Source organism: Haliotis rufescens, unplaced genomic scaffold, assembly GCF_023055435.1.
Source record: "Haliotis rufescens isolate VD_foot unplaced genomic scaffold, xgHalRufe1.0.p SCAF_6, whole genome shotgun sequence".
NCBI lineage: Eukaryota > Metazoa > Mollusca > Gastropoda > Lepetellida > Haliotidae > Haliotis > Haliotis rufescens.
This window is the reverse complement of record NW_025964334.1, coordinates 35,779,264-35,797,488: the sequence shown is the minus strand read 5'-3', so window position 1 is coordinate 35,797,488 and position 18,225 is coordinate 35,779,264. Positions and strand designations below refer to the sequence as shown.

Below are 18,225 nucleotides of genomic sequence, written 5' to 3'. Positions count from 1 at the left end.
TCGCTATAATTACTTCGCCTTTCAATGTCTAATGGTAGTTGTTTACCAATATGCACCAACACATACCTTATTACTTACATAGCAGTTACTAGGGCTGTACTATTTCCTGGCAGGGGTTACAGGATGTGCCAGTTATATCCCAACACTGGATCCTCCCATAAACAGTTGGTATGTGTATAGCTATGCACATGTGTGTACCAATGTCGACATGGTGCATTGTATGACAGAGTGCTTATGCTAATGAAAACTGTAACTCAGCAACACAATATTGAGTACCTGAGACCCAAAACAAATCAGATAGCAAAGATGAAATGTTGTTCTTTGTATACGGTACATTTCAGAACATCGACCCTGGATACTATTTTGGTGTTAGCTAAAATACAGTAACAATAGGTTATCCATACCCAATCTTTTTTTCATATGCAACATTGTTAAGACTGGTTGAAACATGTGGAAAGGGTTGGTTTATTTTTCGTTATCATCCATGTTATCAACACTGGTGAATCTAAACATTTCGAAATGTCAAAATATGGACCAGCTATGATTGCAAAGTCAATTCATAGAAGCTGGTATGGCCGAATTCATATGATTATCCAGGCATGTGCCAATATTGTCAAGAGTGTGCAACACATTTTGCTTCAGAAATCTCTCCTATTATAATAATTCCTTTAAAAACCTTTGCAAAATTAAGTATTATTTTAAATCAGTCTTGAATCATGGAATTCTGAAACTGTATGAGTCAAAATAAGAGTCACGACTGATTCATCTGTAATATATTGCGATTTGAAGACGTCGATGTAAACATTACTCCTATGCTTGAATTATGAACGATAAACAAAATAATTATAGCAATGATGACCGAGTTATATATTCTCACCCTGACGTTATATTTCACAGTGTTATTTTAGCATTCATATCCGTTCACCTGATATCCTGTTGACAAACCGGGGATATCTTTAAATTGCTGACATAAACACGCGAACAGCTCTTGTGCAAAACTAGGAAACGATCAGTGCTCACACACAGCATGGCAGCAAACAATCGATCTCCTGCAGCCAAACACGGGGTATAACATTATTTATCAAACAGACGCCATTGGTGTGTGGTATTTTGTATATATCACCCCACACGTGCGAACAGCGCCGAGAACAACATACTTCAAGCACGCTAGTCTTTGAGCTGTATATAGAGCGCGCTTCCGCGCATGTTTACACCATTGTATTTAAATAATCAACTGAGATCAGCGGGTCCGACTCACATGTCAGCAAAATAATTCTATTTTCTAACCCTACCTTGACTTTTACTCTTCCTGGGCATAACGCTTCGTAGTATGTCGATTTTTTTGGTCACGTTCACCCTCCCAAAGACTGCGTGACCTCCATGTTGAACGATGGAGCAAACATAGTCACGTGATTAAATCTCTGAAGTGGATTGGCTGTAATCTTCAACGTGTAAATTGGCGGTAAAACAAAGCTGCACAAAAGTAGCAAGCAGTATAGCCCCCAGGGGCACTGTTATCAGCTAGTGGTTTGCATTTCATCGCTTTTGTTTAGCTAAGGCCACACTTACTCTGATTTCTTGAAAGGATTCCTACATGTTATTGATACTCAAACGCTGCCTTTATATTTATTTAAATTCTTGACTTGTGGAACAAACAAATTTTGATACCTTAAACGTATAAATGTCATATGAAACGATAGGATCAGTTGAAACACTAACATGAAACAGCTGTTGTGATACTATTGTAGCCAAGATGGAAAGATACGTTCATATAAATATTTCACCATTTTCCGTTTAAATATGTCAGTATATATACGCCATGACTAAACGATTTCAAATATGTATTTAAAGAACAGCCATTCGTATCTACATTTCCACATATGAATGTATCATAGGTGATGTTGCGTATGTGTTAACTTGTGACCACAAAACGCACCCTTCCTTTTCTAAACAGATGTATCCGCGGATATTGATATACCATAGATATAGATACTTTTCCTGACGTTGCTGTGGCGTATTGGGTAACACTGTACAAGGTGTTGATAGGATCCGCGATCGGACAAGGACGTATATCCGCTCGCATACAAGGATATATTTGGGTTTATCTAAGAAATAAACGACTACAGTGGTGGGAGTTGTTTATCGTACAATAAAACACTGTGTGATATAAGGTAGCTACGCAAAGAAAACAATGCAGAACGAAGTGTGGTTTATTTCACGATAAAACATTGTTCTATCATGACGTCATTTCTGGCGATTTGAATATGCGCTCGGAACAAGTGTTGATGACACCCTTTATTGGACGATGTTATTTTTTAGAGGTAAGTGTTTAAGTTGTTCCCCATACATGGAGCTGGGCTACGCAGATAAACGCAGTGGCCGAACGTCTCGCATCCAAAGTGGGAGAAATATGACAATCGGTATTTGGAGAAAAGGTACAGTTAATTGACGTGAAGATTGTGAGAATATGCGGAAAATACCAAACTTAACCTACCTGTTCGTAAAATGGACTTGTCCGACATTTCCGAGGGCGGATTCTATTCAGGGAGTCATCATTATATTAAAATTTGGGTAAGGTCGAAATGACGTCACACTAGAAACGACGTAATAGCTAAAGATTATTGACGTCAATCGACAATTGTAGTCTTCTATGACGGCGGTCGTGATCACTGTATTTTTCTATTGGTTGGTGTGTTGTTTAACGCCACACTCAGCAATATTCCAGCTATATGACGGCGGTCTGTAAATAATCGAGTCTGGACCAGACAATCCAGTGATTGATATCATGAGCATAGATCCACGCAATTGGGATCGATGACATGCATAACCAAGTCAGCGAGCCTCACCACCCGATCCTGTGAGTCGCCTTTTACAACAAGCATAGTTATCTTTTACGGCAAGCATGGGTTGCTGAAGACCTATTCTACCCCGGATCTTCATGGGTCTAAAGGGGCGGTCGGGTAGCCTAGTGGTTAAAGCGTTCGCTCGTCACGCCGAAGACCCGGGTTCGATTCCCGACATGGGTACAATGTGTGAAGCCCATTTCTGGTGTCCCCCGCCGTGATATTGCTGGAATATTGCTAAAAGCGGCGTAAAAGCACACTCACTCACTCACTCATGGGTCTAAAGGGGAACTCAACAGTATTACGAAATAATTGGTAACAAAGAAATCATTGCACTTCAATGTGATTCATTTTACGAAACTCGTGTAAAAAACCTCGTTCTCGCTTGGGGAATACAAGAATTCTGACACCCGTTTCGAAAAACCAGTATGGCACCCATGCTCGTATAATAATCTATCTACATGTACACAAGGCGCACAAGGACATATATATTCACAAGGATGTGTGATAGGTGTATACTTGGAGAATAACCTCCGAACAACGAAGAATTATTGATTATCTGCCCGGAGTGAATTAATTTTGTAAGTTGCCTTGGCGTTGAACTTTCAATTTATGAAGGTCAGTTAATCAATAAATCCGAGTTGCGAGGAGTTTTTTCTTTATATTACCAATTTTCCTTTTTTTCAGAGAAAATGTGGGTTTCCTTATGTCAGATTGAGACATCAGCTCAGTTCGTCTTTATTGTGGGGACGACGTCACATAAAATCGTCAGTGACGACATCTTCAATTAGACGTCACGTTATTTGGTGCTCTTCGCAAACAATGAAATAACGAACGAACCAGTCAATCAGCTCGAAGCAACTTATACAATGCTCTGGGAGAATGGCTGTAAAAAATCCCCTATAATCCGTGCCCCGATATAAGGATACGTACAAGGGCGTACAAGGATATTGTATACCAGTGTATGCAAGGATGGAGTGATATATACAACGATATATACAAGGGTGTGCAGGGATATGTGGAATGATATACAATGATACAAACAAATATGTCCATAATATAAAGCTATTTATTGGGATTATGTCATTGTTGAGTATATGTTATATTCAGGGATGGGACGAACCGTTCATTATTTATATAAACTTACTTCCTGCAGCCTCGCAGCGTAGATCACGTGAGTATATAAAGCGAGAAGATTCTGCTTGTTTGTCATACGGCAACATGTACATATACTATACCCAGCGTCATTATTGAGGGAACGCGGATAATAAGAATTAAAACGTCGCATAAAACTTCCAAGAATGTAATTCAGTTTTATCTGGAATTGACCATTTTATACCCACATTGCGTGTTCCTGTAATATATTGCCATTGCATAGGCTAAACCACTGGTTGCGTTCAGGCGTGTGTTTTGGGTAGCATTTTTCCATCAAACCTTCAATCTTTCACTTTTCATTATTATTAATAGTCGTTGTCCATTTTTCCAGTTTCATACAGCATCCAATCAGTGTGACATAGGCATAAGCAACGCGTTCTTTAACTGTCAATCACATTGTCAACATACCCAGACCTATTGACGCTTGTTGGCATATATTCATATTTGGCACCATACAGTCTTTGGTGTCAGTAGATGAACTTTTAATAATGACGCTGATTACATTTGAAAACGGTAGGGGATGTGAAGGAATGACAACAGATCAGAAGATAAGTAGACCTGTTTGATGTTGGTAGTGAGTGGACCATAAAACTGAAGGAGTTCTTTAAGTGGCACTCTAGAAGCTGTATTGCCAATAAATACTGAGTTGATTTTGATGGACTTCAACTTCATTATTCTCTCATTGTGGCGTTGCTAGTATATGTATCATTAGACTGACATTAAGTCCTAGAAATAAATTTATCTTATTTAAAAATATATATCCTCAAAATAAAAAAATAAAATCCAATTGGAGTCCAGATTAATCTTTAATTTCAGAGCTAATGCAATCTAGACTTGCTTAAGCATTCTAGACGTGAGATGGAATTTTCTCTTTGGTCTGGAAGACAGACTAATGTATCACTTAAGACATCGAAACTTAACATTAAAATAATAAAGATGTTGAAACCCTTGTGACTTCGTCTTCATTGAAGAATTTACAAAGAGTTCGAATCCCAAGAGGCCCGGAGTGAGTGAGTGAGTGGTCGTGGCTTTACGCCGCTTTAAAAATATTCCAGCATTATCACGTCGATGACACCAGAAATGGGCTTCATACATTGTACCCATGTGGGGAATCGAACTCGGGTCTTCGGCACGCTTTAACCACTGGGGAACCCAGAGGCCCAAAGAGCGATTGAAGGTTACATAGTTCTTATAAGTCACCAAGGGCGAAATATGAAAACTGCACGTTATAAGACATCGTGTGTCCATTAGGACTAAGTACATGCATAACATGCTCCTGACTAGCCGTCCAATGATCACATGCATATGTGGGGTGTCCTGTCCAACACCTTTTGAGTGCACGGCCTTAGTCTGTCTTACAGACCCTGATACAAATATATATCAAATACAGCCCATGCAAGTCTATAATGTTTGGCAAGTCTAGAAGAGAGTCACTGGGCTCCTTTTTATTTTATTTTTATTAAGATAACTGAACAACTGTTTTTTTTTTATGTACGATATGTTCATTTCAGAGACTAGATTTTAGTCTAGCACGGCCTAGACTATCTAGTATGACTGCGGTGTGTTGACAACGACGTATCAAGCTAAACTACAGTGTGTGAGTGAGTGAGTGAGTATGGTTTTGCGCCGCTTTTAGCAATATGCCAGCAATGTCACGGTGGGGGACACCGGAAAATAGGCTTCACACATTGTACCCACGTTGGGAATCGAACCCGGGTCTTCAGCGTGACGGGCCAACGCTTTAACCTCTAGGCTACCCTACCGCCCTTAGCGAAACTACAGAGCAGTTCTCAGAAGATGTTCTCATCTGGAAGGATCTCGTTTTGTAATAAAACTGGCAGCAGGTAAAAAACGTGTGATCAGTCCAGTGTCTGTTACCCACTGCACAGCTTGACACAAGGTAGTATTATATTACTATAAACAAACACATTTGGTGCCTGTGTAAGATGAACAAAGTTTGTACCACAAACATATTGTATTACCTTGACTGAAAACGTGGGGATTCCGGGTTAGGAAAGGTCCGCAGTTACCTGTGCCGCTCGTGAGAGGCGACTAAATGGATCGGCTGGTCAGGCTGGGTGACTTGCTTGATTGCGTGTCAATACCCCAATTGCGTGGATCGTTGCTCACAATATCGGCCACTGGATTGGCAGTCTAGACTCGATTAGGCTCTATTAATAGATGTTACCGATTGTGTCCAACGCTTCCTCAATTGAGGAAATATATGTATTCATGCAGTGCTGGTCTTTGTAAGTATATAACGCTGTGACGTTCTGTTGTTGCTGCTGCTGCTGCTGCTGCTGCTGCTGCTGCTGCTACAAGTTTTGTTTGTTTGTTGTTTTACGCTGCATGCAGTCAGCGATATTCCAGCTATAGGACGGGCGGTCTGTTAATAAAACGAATCTGGACCAGACCACCCGATGACTTTAGTCGCCTCTCACGACAAGCAAGACCTAGTCTAACCCCGATCTTCACGGGTTTGGAATATTCCAAAAAAGGTGGAATACATTAAAAAACGGTTAAAACGAACTCAAAGGGACTGCCAATTTTAGTTAGTCTTAACCGTAGTTCGTTATAAGCATATATACAGCAAGTGGCCGGGACAAAAAAATTCGTTATATCCGTCAGTTCGTTATAAGCGTGTTCGTTATAACCATAGTTTACTGTATTGCTAAAAGCAGAGACCATATAATAGATATAATATAATCTATTATATGGATATGGTCTCTGCTAAAAGGTCGTAAAACCATACTCCCTCCCTCACTCTCTATTAACCAAGTACATATACAATGTTCGGCTGTTGGTATCGGCCCGCAATGTGGCGAAAAGTCAAACAAAGCCTCTCGATCTCGACAAGCAGGCGATATTGTACCCGGAATCCCACCGGAATCCCCACGTCTTGACGTCCGACCAATCGCAGCTTGGGGCTACATGAGGATGAACCAAGACTAATACTAGTCATATATTACAGGGGTACTCCCCTAATGCTTGTCATATTTGTGTCCATGTACATGTTGTTCATGACCCTCCCGAAAAAAAGCAAAAAAGCAGGAGCACTCCATATATTGTAATAAAATGTCCATTTCCAACATAAACGCGAAAAAAACCAGTTGTTACATAATCTTAATAAAATAAAAAGGAGCCCAGAGACAAGTAATTTTCAGAAACTAGGCATATAGTGATCTTGACTATTATTTTAGACCTGTTTTGGATGCATTGGATATATTTATTTCATGCAGGGCCTGTAAGATTCAACTAACTATATTTTAGCTTTCCGGAACTCACTTGTCAGAATTATTTTTTATTAAAAAAAGTTCAACTGTAGCCATATCCAACAGAATTAGCTTGATGTTCACAAATGTGAAAATGAGTGATTTCATTTTTTATCGCCCTCAATCACGCCTTTGTCTGATAATCACGTCACGGCAAAACTTGGCGTTAAACTGACTTCCGTCTCTCTGATCTTGCGCTGATGCCACTACCACGTTTCAATAAAGTGCCAGTTTATTCTGACACTCGGTCAAACTTCTATCTCGCGTTGACATTTCGAAGCTCACGAGCACCAGCTTTTCGGATCTGCAATCAAGGGGAGGTAATCGATGTTCACTACCAATCCCCATTTGTCACGAGCTTCTTTCTGTGACCGACAAAGAGGACTTGAACCGGAATAGCACGAGTTGGTCCCGAATGTAGTTCTTGTAGGTTACGGAAACATGCGAGTGGTGACGAATGGAATGTACTAATTCGTGACAGCTGGCATCTTTATGTAATGTATACAAAGCCATTCGGCAAGTCCCGGAATGACCTTCGTTATCATGTGCAATCATACGGAAATTACCGAGTGGAATTTTCCGAAGACGTGTGACATAAACATCCGGTTTCGGACAGCGAAAGACGAGAAGTGAATGTTTATAGCTGCGTCAATCATTTGACAACAATGGCTCATTTACCGAAAACATTTAAAGAAAGAAGGACCCAGGGTATGTCTGCTTCTTAATCTATGCCGTATGTTTGTCTGAATGTGAAACTGTTGCAGGAAATGTCAACAGAAATGTCTGTCAAAATAAGTATTACAAATGATGTCACCATGATTCTTGATTGTCTCGAACGGGGCTAGATGTCAAGACTGTCATCGGCAGGATTGCCCATAGTTATTGTCGTAACTTGTCGCGTTTTGTTGTTGGCACCGTTTTGTTGTCTGTAAATACTATAATCAACTTAACACTAGTTCACGAATTCACATGACGCGCAATGGTGGAAGTTGAGTGGGGAAAACCCAGATTACTCCAGACAATAGTGTATTTACTATCCTATCATGATGAGAAATCGAAAACAACATCTTTGATATTTGGTGTTTTGTTTAGAAAACATTTCAAGGTGTGGAAAAATAACGTTTCAGTTCGTTTCGCTTGATTTTCAACATGGTTGAGATATCCAAAGTCGTATATATGTGTTTGTGTATGCCATTCTGTTATAAGTCAGGGTGGCCTCTTGAAAATGTGGATTTTTAATTCCAACTACAAAACACGTCTTTTGTGTACTTGAGCAAAGTCACTGAAAAACACATGATTTTGCTTGCCCTGTGTACTGGGGCTGAAGTGGTGGTTGTCGGCACAGGCACTACAGAAACATACCCCAAGTACCTTTCTGTATCCTTGTGTTATGAAAGTTCGATCACTTACGAAAAGTTGCTGAATATTCATAGTAACATTTATATAATCTTTCTTTAATTATCTTACCTGTAAACTTGTTTATCTATGACAAACATTTCCGAAATCCAGGTATTTCCACTGAAATTGAAACTTGCGGCATGGCTGCCCTCTCACTGTCAACAGAAGTGACCCAGAAAGCTACGTCACGCAAGTTCGATCATTTGATTGGTTGGCTTGTCAAATAACTGGGATGACATCTATATCAGAAGTGTACCCTAGCCAAATTCAACATACAGAAACATATCCCAGGATGAGTGCCTTCTGCTGCAGGGCCAGAAGGCACAATGCACATAACCAGTTCTTTAGGTATTCTTCACCTCCTGTGTGCCAAACCACAGTTACATTCATCATGGCAGTACTGTCATACTGTTGTATGAGATGCAGTATAATATTTCGCGATGCATGCATGCACCCGTAATCAGACAAACCGGAACTACAACATGAACCAGTTTTGGTTTGGGGAATATAAAATCGTCCGCTGTTTAGGGTACCAGGTACATTTCTGTATTCCAATTTAGGCTAGGGTACATTTCTGTATACAGAAAAGTACCTTAAGTACATACCTGTTGGCCCATAAGGCCACCTTCCTGAGGCAATTAAGCTAACTGACTATAAAAGTCCAGTTTCCACTCTTGCTGAACTAGGCTGGAATTTCTGGACTCCATTGTAGCGCCACCACTGGCTATTACGAGTAATGTCCCTTCTATGTCACTCCTAGTGACCACTCAAATTCCACCTGTCATATCCCTTGCATTTGCTTCAAACAAAATGGTGGCGCCCAGTCAGAACGATATGATCGATAATCAAGATCTATATTGTGATAAAATGGGTCTTATTTCGCGAAGTGCATCAAATCATGTGAGCACCTTGATTAAAAACATGAACAGGTTTGAAACATCTGTTGACGTTGAGTTGGCGGTACACATGCTTTGCAAACCCTGCGATCCACCGAAATGTTCACAGAATTTTCAAACCAGATGTAGATTTTGTTTCACGATTTTGAATAGACTAAGCATAGACTCATTAGTTCAGCCAAAATAGAACTCCATAATTCCAGCCTAGTTCGGCAAGGGTGGAAACTGGACTTTTATAGTCAGTTAACTCCCTTGGCCTGGGAAGATGATTACGGCATAGCCCACCCAGACAGAATCCCTATAGGATAAAAAGCCCTGCTACAAAAGTGGCATCAGGCCAACCAAGAAGTCAAGAAAGCAGAGAGAACTGATAAAGAAGAGACTGTAGAACCTGTGTGCAGTCTACAGTGACAACAAACTCGCTGTTGAGGAATTTCTGTATGGTGTGGGGCTCAGCATTCGCTTCTCTTAATGATTGATGGTGACACAACAACCGTGTGATGATTGGATATAGAAAAAAAAAATATGTCTGATTTCAACTTATGTTTAATTTTTAATTTTTTGTCATATTGGGGCTTTTATCCTGTGGTGATAATGTCCAGGTGGGCTTTGGACCTATCATGCCTATGGGGCTTTCATCCACAGGGGCTTTTGTCGTAATAGAATCCGCTACTTAATCTGATATATATTGGCAGTTATTTTTCTTTACTTTACAATAGAAAATGATCCTCATTTCCATAATTTCAATAGTCACTGGATCGTCTGGGTCAGACTCAAGTGTTTGCGTAAAAATTCTGGAATTTTGCAGAGTGTGGAATTAAACAAACAAAATAGCAACATTACACTTCATGATACATGTGTACTGTACTATATCGAACAATGACTATATCGAACAATGACTATATTGAACATCTTTCCAAGGCAAGGTTGTTTCCTGACTATACAAGTCCAGTTTTCACCCTTGCCAAACTAGGATGGAATTCCAGAGTTATATTTTGGCTAGACAAACAAGTCTGTGCATAGTCTAATCAAAATCGTGTAACGAACTAGACACTCGGTTTGTAAACAACATTGTTTTCAACGTATAGATTCTGGTTTACTGTAGGAATTGCAATGCATATGTTCCATCAACTGGGTGTCAACAAATATTTTTCAAATCTGTTCATGTTTTTAATCAAGGTGTTCATGTGATTTGATGTACTTCACGACGTAAGACCTGTTTTATTACAATATAGATCTTGATCATCGATCAGATCATCTTGACTCGGCGCCACAGTTTTGTTAGAAGCAAATGCAAGTGATATGATAGGAGGGACATAGAAGGGACGTAACTCACAATAGCCACTGGTGGCACTATGATTGAGCCACGAAATTCCAGCCTCGTTCGACAAGGGTGGAAATGGGACTTTAATCAGTCAGTTAATGCCCATGCCTTGGGAAGATGGTATTGAACGATTGCTCTCACTCGCATCAAGCAGATTCAAGCAACATGTGACCACCTCCTTGGTGTAGTGGTAGAGCGGAAGGTCCGGGGTTCGATCCCCGACCGCATCATACCAATAGATGTTAATAGATGGTACTTGTTGTTACCCTGTCTGGTGCTCGGCATTAAGGGGCTAAAACAAGGACTGGTCGGCTCAGAGTCAGTATACTGTGTCTGAGTGGGGTATTCATGTTAAACTGTGGCATGGTATCTCAGTGGGCTAGCACTATAAATCGGCATCAGTCCAGACAAGTACAAGCAGCCACACACACACACGTACATGCAGGTCGCGACGTTAAACCCAATTTCACCTTACCTCACCTCAAGCAACACGTCATTGATAAACCATCAATAACCATGATAATAGGCACTTATGTTCTTTGTTTTTCAGAGCAGAGAATCCAGGATGTTGAAGCCATAAGAAACCAGCATGTTGATAAAATTCCAGTAAGATGTTTGCTCAAATCTCTTTCTAGTTGCTGTTGAACATGTTAAACATGATTCCTTTTAACAAGTTTGTCAAGTCTGGAAGTATAACCATGATAACCACGATATGACATTTTTGTCCTCAATGTTTGTCTTTACATGTTTGGAAGATATATCACATTGTTAAGAAAGGCTGCAAAACAACAGTCACTGTCTTTTGCTTTGTAGTCATGTTCAATCATTTCTATAGGATGTTACACTTGTTGAAGGTTTTGTACCAATGTGTTGTCAGGAGAGGATAATAATAGTGCTATTCCCTGTGTGTTGGTGGATAACTGCCAAAAAACTATAGTCATACAAACTGATAATAATATTTTACCTGTATATATTCAACATGCGATTATCTTCAGCAAAAGATTACTTTATCTTTGTGTATTAGAAACTGTATTAAACACTCACTGTTATTTTAGTTTCTCCTTCCATCGCTGTTTGCAAACAAGACCACATACGCAAATGAGTGGTTAAAAAGAAGGAAAGCCTGGTCACTTTGCCAGTTTTGAAATCTGGAATTGATGAGAAATATTTGTGTGTGTGTGTCCTTAATGAAGGTTGGGCAGAATACAGACCCAAATGGAATCAGTTATATGTGTTCACTGCCATGCCGTCAAATCTTAAACAAGATGATTTTCTCTGACAAGACCAATGAAGAGAAATAAAAATCCTGCAGTCTTAATAATCAATAAATGATGTTATTTTAAAAGATGAATAAAACTTCCCTTGTCCATCTATTAACGAGGCTCGAAACATTTCTGAAATCCAACTTGTCCTGCAGGTCAACATGTCACCTGGCCTTTAATATTTCATAAAGTTTTATGTTCTCAGTTATTATTACCATTTTCTGTATTTAACATTTGAGGATTTTTACGACAGACAGTAATAAATAATTCACAGTCACTCTCATCTACATTCATCTCTGCCCATTAATGCCAGTTTGCTGAACCAATGCGTCTTGCACTGTTTGTTTTCCTTTTACAGTCATACTGTTTTTAAGACATCCTTTTTACTCGTCTGTTTGATAATCAAATCATGACTTTTCTTGTCAACCCCACCATCCCCACAATTAATAAATTATATCAGCCATTTCTCTCACATCATCATTCACTCTAGCTTTGACATTTGAGCATCAGTAATGAGTAACAAAAATAATAAAATTAATTATCTCCCTTTAAAACCTGTTTCGAGGCTTGCTGAGCAAACACACTTTTCTATTTATTTCTTATGTATTTTGTTATCATTACTGAGAACATACGAAAAATGATAACATATTTTAGATTCAAAATTATCCTCTATGTTTTAATGAAAACGATTAGAGATGAACTTATACATGCGAGCGGACAAGATTTTTCGAGCCCTGTACTATGAAAAAAACCCACAGAACAAATGATTAAATATTAATTATTAAATTGCTGTTATGCTTGTTACTATCAACAGTGATCTATGCACTTTTCTCTGCTTATCCTTGTGCTATATGTTTTCTTTTGCTAACAGGATAATATTTCTGGCAATTTTGTTTGCCATTGAAAACATTTTACCTATAGTTAAAAACACTATTGCAATATTATGATAATTTATGAGATAAACTGAGTTATGATTATGTATGTATGCGTGCGTGTGTGCGTGTATATAACATATAAATGTCTGCTTCAAAATTGTCATGGTAGCAACAAAATACTCTACTAGACACTATGTGACAGGCAGGTGGGAATAAATTTCACCAATCCGACAGAAATATTACCATCCAAGATGGTGGTGGCTTGGTCTTTACTCTCCATCTTGATTCCTATTTAACACAACATGATCAATGTCAGGTAAATGTTGATACTATTGTGATTGTGTTCAGGTGATCATCGAGCGCTACAAGAATGAGAAGAATCTGCCGATGCTGGACAAAACCAAGTTCCTTGTCCCAGACAATGTCAACATGAGTGAACTCGTCAAAATCATCAGGTTGGTTGCCTTCTGTTGTTCTTCACCTGTTCTAGGGGCGGAAGGGTAGCCAAGTGGTTAAATCATTTGCTCATTGCTAGGTTTGCCAGGTTCACCACGTTCAATTCCTCACGTGGGTACAATGTGTCCCCTGCCATGATATTGCTGGAATATGACTCAGGCTTGGTCTGTGCTGTGTGGGCACTGCAGAGTTAGAGATCAACAGACAAGTGCAAGTCCCATGGACTAGTGGTGAGTATCAAAGGGGGCACTGGTAGCCCAGGACCAATAGGTACAAGAACACTAGGAGGTTCCAACAAACGGAGACAGCTGATTGGCTTAGGTTTGGGGAATACCACTTCTGGGTGAATCCCATTCAATTTAAGTAATCCTTGGAGGTATTTTTTATGGCAGTTTTCATATCATACCCCATATCAACCTGAGACTCCCAATTCTACCCGAAAGGTATATGAAATGTAAATTATAAGCTATCAGTGTTATGAGGTATTTCACATTTTTTATAAAGCCAACATAGAGATGGTCATATCACAGGGGGTGTCATAACCAGACCTGTATTACTAACAGGCTGATCATGCTGATATGGTTTGTTAATGAATTTTAAATGGGCCATCAATATCGTCTCAGGTGGTAAGAACTTGGAGTTATGTCCCTTAGTGTGTCGTCTGTTGGCTTGCTTTCCTGCGACAATGTCTTCCAAACAAGTTGATAATGTATTGCATTTACTTTGCAAACAGATTTGATATTATGTTATATGATAAGAAGGTTAAATCTGGGTCTCTGGTTGATATGGGATATGATAGTCAATATGCATTTCTGTCAAATGACATGTGATCTTTTCTTGCCAATGAGGGGGTCACGGGTGGCCCAGTCGTCTAAGGCGCCGCAATTCGCTGTGCAGAGTTGCGTCCCTTTGGGCACGCCAGAAACCTATGTTTGTTGGTTTGAGTTCCGGTTCGCCCCGATTATGTTTCTAGGTTTGTCAGCACCATACCCGTGCTCGTGGGTTTCACAAAGGGTGGTAAACGTCTGAGACCTGCATCACTTCGGGCTTTCCTCCCACATTAAGCTGACACGCCGTGATATAACTGGAATACTGTTAAAAGCAGCGTTAAACACAACTCACTCACTCTTGCCAATGAATATAGTGGCAGTCTTTGTATTTTATAATAAAATTATTTACCAGCCAAAGTGATGTAGCTGACTATGTTGCTGACTGCACCATCACTCCCAAATGACAGAACCAATTGTAATCCCCCATTCTCTTTGTCCCCTAGACGGCGCTTACAGCTGCATCCCAGTCAGGCGTTCTACCTCCTCGTCAACGACCGCAGCATGGTCAGCAACACCACACCCATATCCGAGGTGTACCAGCGAGAGAAAGACCAAGACGGCTTCCTGTATGTCGTCTACGCGTCACAGGAAACGTTCGGTTCTGCATGAAGAGTCTTTTCCACAAACTGTAGTTCTATGAAGATTAATTGTTGAGTCTTTAACTGGCTGTGTGACAGTGACTGTCAGGCCGCCTTGGAGAGTGGTGTTCTGAAATTCACCAAGCTGATGAGGCAGTACTGAAATTACTAGTTTATTTGATTGTTGTGGTCAGCAAGTGGGAAAATATAATATTAAGGCTTCTTTTTTTAATCACTTGGTTAAAAGATTTAAATTAAAATACCCGATTGCAATTAATGTAAGTGACAATCTGGTGAAACATGTAAAAAAATTAAAAAGCATTTTTTGAATGGAAAGTCAAAAACTTAATGCTTAATATTGATGTATTTTTTTATTACTGAAATTGGACCTGGCAGGAAGAAAAAAGACTGCATTCAACATTTCTATTTTTCCACATTTGTTTGAAGATTTTGGGTTGGTCGAACTGCAAACTAGGTTGTTAAAAACAAATTCCAGGAGTATCAGTGTCTGAGGTATCTTTTTTCACGTTTGTTGTATCATGATTACTGGTATTATTTAATCATACCATGTTCAGGGAGAGTCATTACTTCTTCAGTTTACACGAGGAAAGTATCAAAACAATGAAGTTGGGTTCTCTAAGAAACTAGTCTTATATAATTGTTTGAAGAAAGAAAGATGTATTAAATACATTTATTTTATTTCAATATCCTCCAAAATTCCACATTTTTATAGCAAATATAATATTAACATTTTGTTTGGTCAAAACACTGTTTGCCATGTTTACCTGTTAACATTGAAGAAGCCAAAAATGATGTATGCCAAATGACTTTTAAAATTTGGATATTAAGAATGTTTATATCATTAGCATAAATCATGAATATGAAAATATAAATATTGTCTGTATTTGGGTTCTGGTTGTCTCATTTTGAATTTTGTATTTCTATTTTGAAGCTTTCATGGTCATATACTAATTGTCCTTTGATTGTTGGTAATATTATTTTGAAAATGTTCTTATTTTTTTCTGATATATTGGAAAGACTTGTGAAGTGGACAGGATGTTTTAAAGATAAATATTATGTTTATTGGGGTAAATGTTCCAGTGTGATATAAATACCCTGAACCCATTGACTACCATAGAGTCCTTTCCTTTTGTGTCCATAGATGCTCAGAATAGCAGTCCTATCAGATTACACATTGGTTATTGGAACTCATTCTGAACAATCATCTTCACTGGTTGCTGATTTCAAATGAAAGATGGTGATATTATTTCCCACACAATCCTATGAGAATGGGCCCAGGGTATATATCATTATGGCATAAGTAGATAAATATTTGTTTGGAAATTTGAGGTAGTGTTACCATTAATTTGATACCTCGTATTCTAATTTGGAACTGACAGGCAAGAATTTTGAAATGTCAAAGACAGAATTACCAGGAAGAGTTTTCACAACTGGATAGATATTCTGGTATCAGAACTTTATGTTTTGTCTCAAAGCTGAAGAAAATAGTCATGCCAGAGAGATCTATATTATAAGCAGTTTGACCATTCCATGTAGCAAGAATATGAGACGGATCTTGAATTGTGAGTGTGTCTGTCAGATTAGACATACACATGGGGGAGCTACGCCAGCATTGTTAGGTGAGGATGACAAGTCATTAAAGTATGGTAAGCCAAACCAATTCTATCTTCCTTTTTTTTCAGATTCTTGACCAACCCAAAAGTATTTAGATTAGACAGGTCATGTTTAAGTTAAATAAAAGTAACTATACAGTTGATAACCTAATACATGTAATATGAAAAGGATTCATTTTTCTTTATAAAGATCTTAAGACCAGATGTTTTTCAAAATTGATTTACGGATCTGCCAACCCTTTAAAAAAATGGTAAATGATATAATTTGAATCGCGATTCTTTATACTGCCTACTGAAGACTTACATATAAACAGAAAAGAGTTGTTTGTTCATTATGTTAAGTTGTAAGGCTGGATTTATTAAGACTGCACACAGAGCAACGTGTTCAAATGTCTTAAAAAACAAGAACCAGAGATGTCTTATGGTTGTTTTTTATCACCTACTAACCAGGACTTTTTCACAGAAATATACTTTAACCATAAAAAAGGAATAACCAAATGTAAAAAAATATTACCTACAATAACAAAAAGGATACTCTTTATCAAAAACATTTTCAGGAAGAGAATATATGGATGTCAACTTCTTTATAATGAGGTTGACATCCATATATTCTCTTCCTTATGTGTATCACTTCTAAATGCCTTTCAAAGACCAAAACATATTTTTTCTTCTTTCCTTGCGGAATTCCATGTCTGTCAGTTGTCCCACATGGTTTTTACCTCCCACTCTGTTTCCTTGTTAGTCACTCAAGTAGACCTGGGGGGTGGTCGATGGCCTAATGGTTGGTGCCTCTCCTCATACAGTTGGTCCTGGGTTCACGTCCTGACATGGGTACAGTTTGTCCTCCATGGGCATGGCATAGTTGTATGGCAGCGTTATCTCACCCTTTCAACCTAGGCAGGTTTAACAATTTGATAGTATGTTTCTCAAATTGTGTGACTATGACATTTTCAAAAGCAACGATATTTTAGATCCTAATTTAACACTTTTCAACTGGACTATGTGTTTCTCAGATTTCATTATGTTGAAGCACTGGATTAAATCCTGTGTGGTGTTTGTTTGCATTTGTTTGGGTGATTTTCAGGAAATATTGACATTTTGGGACCAACATTTAGAATATGCCAAAGTGTTGCTCCAACACTGTTCACTGACACCTCACTCTGAAAGTGCTGATTCTGCACATATTTCCATCACTTACTCTCAGGCCCTAAAGCACAATTTACTGACAGTGCTGAAAAAATACATTGGTTTCACAAACAGGGACACGAGTCAAGCAGAACCAATACAGTGTTAAAAGACTTTTTTTTATCAGAACCAAACTTCCTTCCCATAATTTGTAGTCTTTTGCATCTGGCAGGAAGATGTAAAGTATTGTGAAGAATATTTTAGAAGATTGGCAAATGAACTATTGTCATCTTTATACACAAATCTTTTGTCCTCAATTATCCCAAACTTTCCTAAAATGGCAGTGAGAAAACAGTATTTTTTAGTATGAACATATCTTCTATGTTCATGTTAGTTCAAGCCAGTTACCTCTATAAAATCACCACAGCTAGTCAACACTGTACTGGGAGACCAGCTGGCCTGGTCATCAAGGCGCCACAATTCGCTGTGAGAGTGGCGTCCTTTTCAACTAGATTCCGATGGCCATGGGTTCAAATCCCAAATGTACCTAAATCTGATTCTTGTTGTGTCGGCGTCA

General features: G+C 38.8%; 2 protein-coding genes across 5 annotated transcripts in view; one reads left to right on the top strand and one right to left on the bottom strand.

Moving 5' to 3' along the window:
* The window catches only part of LOC124148530 (trithorax group protein osa-like), a 140,119-nt gene extending 138,725 nt beyond the window's left edge, over positions 1-1,394 (bottom strand). For 3 of the 4 annotated variants that reach the window (XM_046519646.2, XM_046519647.2, XM_046519648.2), the window contains exon 1: positions 1,293-1,394. In XM_046519646.2, coding sequence (XP_046375602.2) covers positions 1,293-1,317 — 25 coding nt within the window. In that variant the 5' untranslated portion in view covers positions 1,318-1,394. The remainder of the gene's footprint in view (positions 1-1,292) is intronic. The other variant, XM_046519649.2, reaches the window with a different exon arrangement.
* Positions 1,395-7,846: 6,452 nt separating this feature from the next.
* LOC124148529 (microtubule-associated proteins 1A/1B light chain 3B-like) lies at positions 7,847-16,759 on the top strand. Its single transcript, XM_046519644.2, has 4 exons — positions 7,847-7,978; positions 11,439-11,494; positions 13,374-13,480; positions 14,755-16,759. Exons 1-4 carry the CDS (start codon positions 7,936-7,938, stop codon positions 14,918-14,920), a joined length of 372 nt encoding a protein of 123 aa, XP_046375600.1. The 5' UTR covers positions 7,847-7,935; the 3' UTR covers positions 14,921-16,759.
* The last annotated feature ends 1,466 nt before the right edge of the window (positions 16,760-18,225 follow it).